This window comes from Abramis brama, assembly GCF_963993115.1.
Source record: "Abramis brama genome assembly, chromosome: 23".
Lineage (NCBI taxonomy): Eukaryota > Metazoa > Chordata > Actinopteri > Cypriniformes > Leuciscidae > Abramis > Abramis brama.
Window position 1 is genome coordinate 11975304 of NC_139985.1, and position 14081 is coordinate 11989384.

The 14081-nt window shown below is 38.0% G+C and overlaps 1 protein-coding gene across 1 annotated transcript in view; it reads right to left on the bottom strand.

Annotated features, from left to right (window-relative positions):
* Positions 1 to 14081, bottom strand: part of arhgap46a (Rho GTPase activating protein 46a) — a 33214-nt gene that overhangs the window by 12700 nt on the left and 6433 nt on the right. The window contains exon 2 of the mRNA XM_084100558.1: positions 9026 to 9493. Within this exon, the coding sequence (XP_083956684.1) occupies positions 9026 to 9493 (468 nt within the window). The remainder of the gene's footprint in view (positions 1 to 9025; positions 9494 to 14081) is intronic.

The following is a 14081-nucleotide window of genomic DNA, read 5'->3' on the forward strand; positions in this document are numbered from 1 at the left end:
GCAATTGTAAAGACTGTCAGACGTGACAAGACAACAATCAACAATGTTCAAAGTCCGTCACACTGATAGAAAGACTCGACACTTGAATCACAGAGTGTGAATGTTTAGATGGTGTTGGTTTTCTCAAGGTAGTGACGGAGGGGGCATTGCTGTATAAGTGTTACCCACCAAAGAGAAGACTGTAAAAAAGTAGCTGCTCTTTCCTGTGAAATTCAGCCTTCTGTGTCAGCCATGACACAATGACATTATAACATTCTCACAGGGTCACTTTAACAATAAGGCAAAGTGATAAGAGTATGATTTCAGTTTGCTTAAATGTTGGGAAAACAATGCTAGACATGATCTTTAAAGTAGAGTTGAGTTTTCAATGTGACACTGAACATCCAGGAGAGATGTTTATGTAGGCCCACAGATTAAACATGCTGTTGTTATACGAGTTCTGCCGATGTGAGAAAGCAGGCAGCTCAATTTCCTGTCACAGGGAATGACTAGTAAAAAGCTCAAAGGACAGACTACACAGCACAAAGAGGAAATACTAATGCAGATATAAATATAGCGCCAGATTTACTACTGGACTTATGAAACGTTACTCAGAAAGGCAAACGGCAATGTACCTTCAAAAGTTTGGGGTCTGTAAGATTTGTTTATGTTTTTGAAAAGTATCTTATGCTCACCAAGCCTGCATTTATTTGATCAAAGATACATTAAAAACTGTAATATTGTGAATTATAATTAGAATGTAAAATAACCATTTTCTATTTTAATATATCTTAAAATTGTAATTTATCCCTGTGATCTCAAGAAACATTTCTTATTATCAATGCTGAAATCAGTTGTGCCACTTATTTTTATTTTAGATTTCATGATTATACAATTTGTTTTCAGGATTTCTTGATGAACAGAAAATTCAAAGAAAAAACATTTATTTGAAATAGAAATCTTTTGTAACATTATACATTTCTTTACTGTCACTTTTGATCAATTTAATGCATCCTTTCTGAATAAAAATCTTTTTTTTATTTTTTTATCTGACAGACCCCAAAATTTTGAATGGTAGTGTATGTTCAAGTGGAAAATAGGGATTTGAAACACAAGACAGTGCAATAATCACTGACTGTGATTAACTATATGTCGTCAGGGTATTTTTTTTTTTTTTAACGACCTGATAAACACCAGTAGTGTGGAGAAACTGACACGTGTCAAGATTTTCTCTTTAAAAAAAACCATAAAAAATAAATCATTTGAACCTAAAAACATGGTCTGAATGAACAACATAAAAATAATTTGTCAAAATTTATACAGTAAATCAGTGACATTTAGTTCACTCAGACATGGAATAAGACAACAGTAAAACTCAAAACCAGTTTAAAAATGTCCCCAAACAACAGTAAATTTATACATTGCCTTGAAGCCTTTGGGTGAAACTAGACACAAATTGGTAACACCCTCTGACATTTAAATACAGATGACAAAGAGGCCCCGAACAAATTAGTAGTTACCCAAATAGTTACCCATCAATTTCAAAAGGAAAAACAAAAAGAAATGTTCAATAAATCAAGCTATTTTTTACATCTGAACATATCTAATATCGGCAGAATAACTTTATACAGCGTAAAATAAATACCTAAATTCAGTCTGACTTTTGGATTGTTTGCTTTCTGAAAAATGACAAAATCAATAGGATATTTTTCTTCACTTTTCCCAATACAAGTGAATGAGTTACTACAGCAACCAAGATTGGTTGTCCCTGACACTAAAGCATGGCACCAACACATGACGTGTTTTCAACTGTATTTATACATACCCCCGGTAAAAAAGTACTGTGTGACCATGAAAGTGCAGAAGAACAAAAACTAGTCAAATGAGAGCGGAAGAGAGAAACTGAGAAAGTGAGAGATTAGTCATGGGAGGCTGCTTTGGTTGGTATTAGAAACAACGTTGGCATTCCTTCCACTGATCACTCAAAGGCACCGGGATTGTTTAAATAGCAGGACAATGCATGGTTGTTAAGCGTCATGGCAATGGTTCTCTTACCCTAATGTTTCATAATAAGATCCTTGTGGGCAGGGAGTGTGGTTGCTACCAAGTAGACTGATGAAAGACAACCTAGCATTTTGTTTGTTTGTTGGCAAGTTCATTTCGATTTTATTGATTATCCATTGATTATACCAAATTCCATGTGTACATTATGACAATTCATAGATGAATTAGAGTTCATTCACACATTTTATTACAGTCTTTGTGTAAAAGAGGTTAGCATGACTAAAAAGCAAGATAAGATTCAAGATAAGATTCCACTCTGGCTCTAATTTAATTTGGCAGTGAGGAAAATAAGGTTAACTAGTCAGGGAGGACCAATTTGTCCTAGGCCGTCTGGTGTCTAAGGCCCTGTTTACTCCTGGTATTAAGAGGTGTTTTCATTGATCGGATCACTTGTGGACAACACTAAATACAGGTGTAAACAGGGTCTAAATCGTTTTAAGCTTGTCCACTTTGAAACACATTCGACCGGATTGCTTTCGTAGTGTAGACGCTCATGTGGTCGAACAGCCACAAAAGACCGCCTACTCTCGACCTACTGTCGTAATGCATAAACATTATGGGAAGCGCAATAGCCAGACAAGGATTTAAACTTTGTCAACTGAAGACTCAAGTTTGGTTTGAAGACAAAAAACGTACCAAGCACAATGTTCTCTCACCATTGCTGATTTTTAACATGCACTCATAGCGTTCAGCATAGTCTTGTCGCTGTCAGGGCAGAAATTAATGCTGCTGCTCTCTGTATGTTTTCCGTCACCTTCCGTTCATATGTAAATTGTGCGAGCTTATTTCATCCAGTAGATCGAAAGATCTAAAAAAAGCCCATACAGGACAGAAGTGTTCGAATGTGTATAAAAGAGACGGATTAAAACACGAGGTGTAAATGGGAATGTGTCTCCCTCATCTACTTGTGATTCGATCAAACAAAACGCATCTTAATACCAGGTGTAAACAGGGACTAACAGTCAAAACAGAGGTGAGATATTAGGATGTGTGTGGAAATGTATCTCACCTCATTATTTTATGAATGCATTGGACTTTCCATGAGTGTCGGAAAACATAATCAAGACAATGTATCCAAAACTCTTCCCCAACTAAAGAGGGAAATTGAAATAATGGGCTATTTTCATCATAAGGACAGGAAGAGGAAATGTGGTCTATAGCGAAAAACCTAAAACATGACTCATAGTTGATAATCATCTTCAACAGATCTTAAAGTCTTGGCAAAATTAACATACACTCATATACACTACCACTCAAAAGTTTGTGGTCTGTGTACTTTTATTTGAATGTTTTTGATATAAGTCTCTTATGCTCATCATTCAAGCATGCCTTTGCTTGATTAAAAATGCAATTAATAAGTGATAAGTAATTTATTACAAATTAAAATCACTGTTTTCTATTTGAATATAGCCTATATTTAAAATGTAATATATTCCTGTAGTGGCAAAGCTGAATTTTCAGCATCATTACTCCAGTATTCAGTTTCACATCGTAACGATCACCAGTGAGAGTGCCCGGGATAATCAGAGGGCACTCCAACCTGGACAATCACCACACATCCTCCATTCCCCATAATCCTTTGCCCAGACCATCATCCATGATCACATTCACCTGTGTCTCATTATCCTGTTTAGCTCACACTATAAAAGCCTGGTTCATTCTGTTGTCTCTGCGATGTCTTGTATGTGTCTCACTGCATTTTTGAGCATGTTTGTATCCTGTTTTTCCCGTGATTCTCTGCCTGTTCCCTTGGATTTCTCTCTTTGCCTCAGCCCTGATCTGTTATTGTTTGTTTGTGTATGACCCTTGCCTGTTATCTGGATTACGTCTTTGATTACCCTGTTCAATAAATACTGCATTTGGATCCTCAACCTTTGTGTCTCAGAGCAGTACTTGACGCACATGATCCTTCAGAAATCATTCTGATTTGCTGGTCAAGAAATATTTCTTCTTATAATCAATGTTGAAAACAGTTATGCTGCTAAGTATTGTGGAAACCGTCATTTTTTTCAGAGTTCTTTGATGAATAGAGAGTTTAAAAGAATAGAAATCTTTCATAACATATAAGTCTTCACTGTCACTACTGATCAATTTAATGAATTCTTGCTGAGTAAAAGTAAATCTTAGTGACCCTAAACTTGTGAATGGTAACATTCTCTCCATTCCACATGTATTAATTCATCAACATTACACTGAAAATTATTTGTTTTTCAATATTTGGTCTCTTGAAGGTCTCTTGAGGACTCAGCTGTTTGCAGACAGCTGAACACCTCTCACTACTGAGCCAGTGAGTCTAGCTTCTTCACATACCGCACACGTGACCGGCCCATCCTCTCCCTCCACACCCTGCTCTCAAAAGACTTGAGAACAACTTAAGCAGATAATTCAAATTATTAAGAGCAATAAAGCCTGACCACAAACAGGGTTGGAATAACTAAGGGCTCTACAACTACAAAATAAAGGATTTATTGGTTATTCCCAATTACGGTTCTTATTTTTGACTTTCTAAAACTAGCATATTGTATGTTTCACACCGAGCTTGTGGTGTATATGTACATTCGGGTGTCTGCAACCCCCGGAAAAGGCAGTCAGAGGGGGGGCAACTCGGCATATGGACAATGAGATGGCTCTGGAATCTCAGCACTAATCTACATCTGTTGATATGAAATTAGATAGCATGAGAATGCACGGCTCTGGTTACAGCTATAAAAACTACTAATTCTCTCACGAACAGTGAGGATATTGTACAGAAAATAAGGCATATACAACAGTGTGACCAAAACATGTGGACAATTAGTTTTAAATACTTTTTTCTAAGAGAGATGATTGTGGTTACGGGTGAAAAATTAGGTCCCAACAACTAGAGTAGCAGTTCTGGTCAACTACATAAATACATAAAGAATCATAAAGATAAAAAAAAATATCTTGTTTCTCTGCGTTTCAAGCGGAACCAGCGGATCAAGGCAGCAATCTGTTCTCAATGTATTTTAAGCAACACCAAAGGCACGACTAAAATAAAACAAAACAGGCGAAATTGCTCTACTTTCATAGACGATCTGTGTTAGGCCACTAATCTAGTTTTCAGAGAAAAGGACTGAGGTAACAAAACGTGCGTGACAGGCTGCGCAAAAGATCTCTTTACAGTTTAATGTTTATGACCATTTAAAGGTAAAAGCATGAGAAAGGCCAAATGATTTCTGAAATTTGAGATGTCCCTTTAGCAATACTCCCTAAGGATATTAATGGTGACCTTTTCACTCCAAACATGATAACATTAGATAACATTATATTAGCCTATAAAAAGACCAAGTAATTCATTTAAAATGTCTTTTGCAATCTCACCTATTTAATAACTCCCAGATATTCCCCAACTCAAACAAATCTTGTGATCATGACACAAGTGAAAGTAAGCACACAAGACAAGACTTCTCTTACAGCTTTCACTTTTGGTATCTAACCAAGCCGTTACACAGCGGTTTTCAAGCCCTTCTGAGAAATCCCCATAAATACCAATATCATAAAGACATGTTATCTAGGCTATGACATGCAACATTGCCGTAGGTAGTTATCATTAACTCCATCCCTGAATCATTTCACTCTGACAAACATGCCATGAAAAGACTTCTGTCCTTAACTCTATATCAATGCATATTATTCAGATCTGTCTCAACTCCTTCAAAAGAAAGTTTACTAAATCATTTGTCCACAAAGAGAAGGTTGTATTAGGCTGTTAATTTAATGTCTTAGATCCCAGTCCAGTTCATGCTATGGGAAACCCTAACAGCTGGTCCTCAGGGATTTGCGTGCTTAACTAAAACCCTTGTCCTCCTATAGCAGCCACTCTGCCTGGGGTCCGTCTGCAGGACAAAAGAATTCCGTGACCCCTTCACAACTTCCCCAGGTCATCCCTGGGTTACGTTACACCATTGCGTCACACGGCAAAGGAAGCACAGAGGTGTGCTCTAATCTACAATCTTCTCGCCATGGTAACCTACTAAATGGCTGAATGCTAGATAACACACAGACATTGTTGAATTAACTCTTGTGATCTCTAGTGCAGTTGTGGACAAAGTAAGCTTCCTTTTTCTCGACACTTAATAATTTTCACAGAAACACCCCCGTCCCTGCCACCTATCCATCACATTGTATGTGTGTGCCAGTGTATTAGTGTTTGTTTACAGGGATTTGGTTAGCATGTTTACAGAATTCTCTGACTAGGGTCAAGCTCTGCTTGCCAGTACAACGACTGTGTCCTGGAGGGGCGGGTGTGATGACTACCAGATTTTAGCACTTTGTTCATCAATCAGGGGAAGCTGATTGTCCCAAAACATACCATATGATAACACAGATGGTGCTGTTTAGATCATTGTCAGGCTCATATTTTATGACCACTCCCTAGCTTTTATTTTTAGACTGACAAACAAATGAAATCGTTATTGGAGACTTATTCCTCTTGATGTATGAAACAATAACAAAGAACATGTCACAACAGGTCAATAATAATTATACAGCAATTCAGCAAAAGAACCTTTCTTCATTCTGGTGTAAGCACACAAGGGACAGTAAGAGCCAAAATAGGCTCTTTCTATGGGGGAAATATCTAAACAAGATTTTGATACTGAAATTTAAATCAAAGACGCTATTAAAAACTTAATCGGCATATTAAAAAAGCACATTACAATTGCCACAATATTCATAATAATAAAAAAAATAAAAAAATAAAAGCTTAATTTTATGTCGTCAGAAAAATCATCACAAATACTCACCAAGGATGCATTTATTTTATGAAAACTACAGTAAAAAATTATATTGTTAAATAACACTTTTTTAATTTTAATATATTTAAAATGTAACTTTTGAACAGTAGTGTATATCATGAATATTCAAAATATCTCCCAGCCCTACTCACAACCCACAAGTTATTGGAAAACAACTAAGATATTATCACACTTCTAAATTAGGCACAATGCACTCATGAAGCTATAGCTATGGTCTCTGATTCTCTCGCACACAGCTGTCTATTGTTTTGTACATCGTATGACCTTTGAAAAATGTGAGTCATCCGTTAGGAGGCTTAGACGTGTGGGGTTCCTGAGAGAGCAATACTGTTGCTTGTGAGGTTAGAAACAAATTGAAGGCCAGGCGGTGGGAGATGAGTGGTTGGTTGCCCTTCTAGTTTTACCTAAAGGTCAAAAATGTGTTGCCCTTCTAGTTTTACAAAAAGGTTAAAAAATGTTGGGCCTCCCAGAGACAGCAGTCATGCGCGTCTAAAGCGAAGACAGAGGACAGCTCTTCATAACACTCATCAAGTAGCTCGGGCCACATGTAGCCACAATATTTCAAAATCCTCCCAAGCTTCAGTGGGATCCAACTGTTAAGATATTGGAGTACATTAACTCTTTTTCCATGAGTGGATTTAAAAGAACGAGGGCCCTGCACAACATTTCCCCGAAATAGAAAGAACCGCTGTATATGCTGGATAATGTATACCGTGGCTTCAAGAGAGCTTTTTTTGCAGGAAAAAGGGAAAGTCCAGTCACGTTCGAACCACAATGGTTTGGCTCTCCCTGGGCCCCGACCCCAGCAGCTTTCATCTGGTGGGGCCCAGAGATTGTTTTAGGAAAGAATGAATGGCCTAAGTATTGTAGTTCGGTAAAGCATAAGGCACTGAAATAACAGAGACATAGCCCAGTGCCAGGTGAAAAAGAACTGGCATGACTGGAATCTGGTTATAAAGGTGACAATGGGTCTGGGAAGAAACAAGCAAACTCTCATAAAGCACTCCATAGTAAGGGTTATGAAGAAATATCAACTTTTCACATTTGGCAGCAATTTATCTAAATTACTTCCTTATGAGTACATGATAAACAAAAATGAGTACAAGTTAAGCTCCATAGACAGCATTTGTGGCATAGTGTTGAACAAAAATACATTTCCACTTGTGCCTCCTTTTGGGTTACAGTGAGAAACTTTCAATGGAAGTGAATGAGGCCAATCTGTACACTTAACTCTGTCGCCATGACAATATAACCATAAAACTCTAACAACTACAAAAAAATATTTAAAGGGATAGTTCACCCAAAAATGGGCGGTTTAATTCAAATTTTCTGAAGAGAAACCGATTTAATTTAGGCTTTTATTCACATATAAACATTCATCAATTCACACATCAGTTATAATAAACGGAAGCTCAAGCATGCATGCTTGATGTGCGAGAACCAATGAGGTTTATTCTCGCGTTACGCAGCACGTTTGAGCTTCTGTAAGAGGTTTGTTCTTGCGCTTCAAGCAGGCTTCTGTTTTTGTTTTCTGATCAATGTTTATATGTAAATAAAAGTCTAAATTCAATCTGTTCATCATATAAAGCGATCGTGTATCTTCAGAAAATTTTGACTAATTTTTACTATCTCTTTATGAACTTTTTGAAGCATCAAAAGTAGTTGCGTAGACTGTCAATGGAGAGTGCAGAACTGGCTCAGATTTTATTAAAAATAGCTTCATTTGTGTTTCGAAGATGAACGAAAGTCTTACGGGTTTGGAATAACATGAGGGTGAGTAAATGATGACAGAATTTTCATTTTTGGGTGAACTAACCCTTTAAACAGCTTTACAGCTCAAGTTTTAACAGAAGAATTAATGCAAGTACTTTTATAAATTGTTTCACATTTCTGCTTTTAAATCCAACAAAAACTGGCCCCATTCATTTCCACTAAGTGCCTCAATGTAACCTTGATTCTAGCTTTTTCTAAAGAAAACGAGGGACAAGTCAAAATGAATTTTTTGTGGTTATCAACATTATGCCACAAGTGCTGCCAGTTGAGCGTAACTTGTACTGAACCCAGAATGTTCCTTTAAAGTCAGGAAAAATGAGAGTGATATTCCAGCAGTTGAAGATAATTGGTCTCTGGTTACGGCCAGTTATTTCTAAGGAACTATAACGACTAGACTCAAGATAACATGCAGAAAAAGCCCAGAGGCCTACCTGAGAGAGTCTTTGCTGTTGTCTGGGCCATGGATGTCTGGCTTCTGTCTGTTGTCCATTTCTTGTTGATTAGGCTCTTTGTCAGCACATTCTGGCTCTTTAGTGTAGGGCTCTATGGGTGGTAGAGGGGTGCATCTATCTTGACTCCCCATGGACTGATTACTATGTTTCCTTTCTTTAGTACCCCCATCAGTCTTGCGCTCGGATGCCGTGTTGCGTTTCATGGCCTGGAGCTGAGACAGAGGGACAATATCTGCACCTTGCGGCCTGTGCCACACGGTGATCCGGCCGGCAGAGTTGTAGTAGTAGAACCTGCTGCTCTGGGGGTCAAAAAGCTCCCACCACTGGTTACCATCAGCCTGGCGGACAGGCACGTCGGTGGGAGGGTCCCAACCACACTCTCCTGTGGCCAGATTCACGTACATGCGCTCTTGTGAACGAGGCTCCAGGATTTCCACCCAATCAGCGCTGAGAACACAAAAATAGAGAGCATCATCACCATTCAAATCGTATTTAAATTGATCATATTTATTATACTAAGAACAAACATAACACATTTATTGTCATAAGATTGACTGTGATTGTTTTCCAAACAAAAGCTGGTATATTGGAATCCTAGTCAATTAAAATCAAATCAACTCAAAATGGCACAGATGTGCTGTTATAAATTAAAGGCTGCGCTTCATGGTCAATCTCTTAAGTGTAATCTGACGGATCTGTTATCAAGGGAATTAGGCCAAAGCCAGAGAGATCTACCATGTGTGAGAGTGCATGCACAGAAACGCTGTCTCAGCGCACCCATAATCCTATCAGCAGATACAGCCACGGACGAGGAAACAAAGTTGTGAGCTGGAAAGCATTCACATATATTCCCATAAACACATGCACACTGGTCACTGCAAGACAAGTCTGGTCTCCCATCTGGTCACAGGTGCGCTTGTCGTGGTCTGAAAAGCTCTCTAAGTCATCTTAGTGTGTCATGTGACCGCTAAAATATTTATAGATGACAGGATTGGAAAGAAAGGGCGAGACTAAAGACAATTACACTACACTGGCAATTACACTAAAATCTGAACTGAGCATGGTGACTGCCATGAGAATAAGAGGAACAAGTCTGGAAATGTATCCATTTTATAAATGCATATTATTGATCTTATTGTGAACGATTCACCTATGCACATTTTTGACCATACCAGACTTCATTTTGTCCTCACAAATTCAACTTCTTCTTACAAACGACTGCAAGCTTACATTTTGATCTGCCTCCATACAATCAACACCTGATGCATAGAACCACTCGGATGTTCAATGTCACAATATGCAAGAAACGATCTGTTGCTACTTCCGTTACATTGCGACTTTAAAGCCAACAAATACAATTCTGAACCCAAATAAAGGTACTACTACAGTTTACAATAAGACTCAAAACTTTTCACCTGCGTCTAGGACACCAAATGGGGAAAGTGACATCGGATGGAGACCTAAACAACAACAACAAAAATTGAATGCAGCTAATTTGGGTCATGATAACCCTCTGAGAAACCTATGTTTCTTTTGATCTAGTTTCCTAATGCAGAGAATCTTTAGTGTGCTAATTTAAGCCATGATGTGGTAGCTCAGACTATCTGTCACAGGCGGCGGGACTGCTTCTTTAGGCCACCCAAACCAGCGAAGGGCTCAATGTGACTCATTCCGAGAGAGTCATGGAGAGTGTGGTTTAAACCTTCGTAAAATAAACAAACACTTACACACTAGAATAAAACGCAAGACGATATGAATATGAACATTCATATGTCTAGACATGTAGACACAGCTACTGTAAATTATCCTTTCGAGTTTCAATTCATCTTCAGCTGTTTAGAATGGTCTGATGATGCTCCAGTGAGGCATGTCAATGTTTGCCAGCTTCTGTGCCACAACAAGTGTGCTCTTTCTCTCCTGCCACGTGCCCTCTATACCACTGGTTGGACAGTGAAGAGTGTGTTTGTGAGTTGTCACGTCCATATGTCCATTTGTTCCCTGGGCTTCAACCCAAGCTGTGGCTCAGGATCAGAAATAGTCAGCCCACCTGTTCAAAGGTGCTTGAAATGTAACCAACTGTCTTTATTGTTCTACTCCTTACATTTGAGAAAAAAAGCAAATACCAAATCTGTTAATAAATCATTGCATCTTAATAAAAACAAATGTAGATATACAGAGGCCAAGAGAGATTAATATACAGCTGGTGCCAGGTAAGCTGGGAAACACAAACCAAAACAACAGAACTCAGCAAAGACATACTGGGGCACCATCTGTCGCCGACATACCAATCAGCTCATTTTACCTTCATTAGCACCGTTAAATATTTGAGCTTTGCCTTGAGAGAAACAGCAACTGACCTAAGGAAAAGCACTGATTTTATGTCAGTGCATGTGCAAGTGTGTGTGTGTGCATTTGTCAGTTTGACAAATTTAACTATGGGTAAGGTTGGCAATGTTACTGCTCATAAAGAATCCTGTCCTGTAGAATGTATTCTGCACAAACTGTTTCTCGCTACTAGATCAAGAGCTTTACGGGTGGGAGCCGTGTAATTGAAGAGCAGTTAAACTGGAGGCCTTTTGTGTGCTGAACTCCACCCACCTTTTTCTCACTCGTTCAAGCAGCCTCAAGAAAGGCATGCAGTCTCTGCAACAGAATCCTTATGACTAAATTCCTCCTCATCAAGTTCAAATGTTTGGCATTATATCATCAAGAAAACAGATTTGCGTACATGTGAAAAAATAAAAAGGAAATAAAGTGAAAAGTTGCATAAGAAAGCATGAGGTATTTAGGTTGACCACCAAGACCACTGTAAAAATCACAGAGAGAAAACTCTCCATCATCCTTTAATAAACATAAGATCATAGATTAGAATCGAAACTCTAGAATTAATAATAGAAAGAAATTAATGCTGTTAGATATTCTTTTTCACATTATAAAAAATCCTTTTGTGTAATAATCAAGTAGGTATCCTTTTACCTTCCTGTCTGTAATAAATGTAGCCTATCATATCTTTTTAAGGCACACTGTGCCTTTATCCCCTCCTGGTTCTGCTAAGGCTATTCTCTGCTTCACAGGCACTAGAAATATATCAATTTAAATAGAATAACGCCACCAAAAGCAGGCAGCATACAAGAATGCATCATACTAAGACCTTCACCCTTTTCTTGTGTCTAGCTCTGTATGACAAAAATATATATTTTTAGAAAGTGTCTAAAAATATGTCAAATCATTTCCTCAAATATATAAAACAATGAAATTATTTTTCAAAATCTTGAAGTCTAGGAATCTGCACCATTGTTTAAAAATAGCTGGTAAAATGGCTGGTCTCCAAGCACTGAAAAAACAACGACATAATGGACTAAATCCATTGTTCCAAAATGAGGCCAAATGCCGTTTTTATTCAGTGCTTTTTTTGGGAGCGCAATTTTGAAATTCCACCTTAGGTGTTTCTGATTTTGATTTCTACCCAAGATCACTCTGAAAGAACGGAAAAAATGCAACAAATTTAACAATAATTATCCGTACCAAAGTCTATTAGCTGCCATTTACTCATCAAAAAGCTGAATTCCACACAAAAAATGACATACTATTCTGAGTTTGACACTTGACAAACATTTGCCACACCAAGCCAACATGTTTAAAAACAGAACCTGCCTTTGACTTAGACAACTTATTAGTCCTCTGGCTAGCTGATAGTGTTAAACACAGCTACTTTATCTCAAAATAATGTTCCTGTCAGGGATTATTTACAACAAAACAAGAATATCCTTGAAATAAAAGGTGAAAGGAGGTTGGAATAAAAGGTGAAAGAGGGTTCAGTTGACGTAATGCCATTCATTATGGTGGAACAGCATGCAAATTGTGTGATAGGTGGGCCGGGATTACGTAATTACCTCAAGGTGTGGCAAAAAAAAATCAAATCAAAAACAAATCAATTGTTCTAACCTTAAATCAGTATTCACCTCTCAAACAATTTCAACCATCTATGGCCTACAACTAATTTAACGTGCATATTTGTTGCATTTGAGTACAGAATACATGGTGTGTCACTCTCAAACACAAATGCACAGAGTGTCAGCTGAGTACACACAAAAGCAAACAGGCATAGATCCACAAACAGAACACACAAGGAAGGACACTGCCCTGCCCCTGAAATAGAGAAGAGTGAACAGTGAACACACTTCATTCAAACAAAAAAACAAACTGCTGCACCTGTCAGAGGAATTCTTTAGTTCTGTGAAGTGAGGTCACTCATTCCAGTGATACTAGGAAAAGCTGGACATACAAAATGTACTCATACGCATTTGAATGAAAATAGATGGATGAAAATGGGTGGAGTTCTTCTGTCCCTTCCTGCTTCATGCAAATGCTTCATTCATCCCATGGTACTAACTAAACACCTTGAGAATGAACGGAGGGTTAGATCTGGCCCCTGGGGTTGATTTACAGTAGTGAATGAAGGTGCAGCAAAATGCTCCAGACTGCTAAAAAAATCAGGCACCAGTTGTGCCAGCATGAGAGAGATAGAAAACGACGGAGGATCATCTTTCCATGTCACTGAATGGACAGGACACTGAATGGTGCATTTCACTGCAAGTAAAAATGCACACAAGGATAAACTACAACAGGTGTCAGCTGTGTGGACACAACATCGATAACAATTCTCATTTTTAATTAATACTGATATGGATTCTTAAATCTCAGAATTTCTTTAGTTTATGCTGTTTTCTGCTGATGCGTGAACTTCATATTACTTGAAGAGCACCTGCCATCCAATAATCGCAATATGCTTTGTTCCTTTTAATAAACAAAGACTCAGCTTTCAAATTATGTCAGTTTTATCACAAAATATACAATAGAATAAATGTTGTTTTGGCACTCTTTAACGTAGTGTGACATAGCTGTAGTTCAGTTCAAGCGGCACGTGAACAGATCATCTCTTTGTCTTTACTACTAGTTATAGCACAGAATAAACATGAATGAACATCAGAAGGTATAATGAAAGAAACAGTAGGCTACAACTTACTGAAATGCA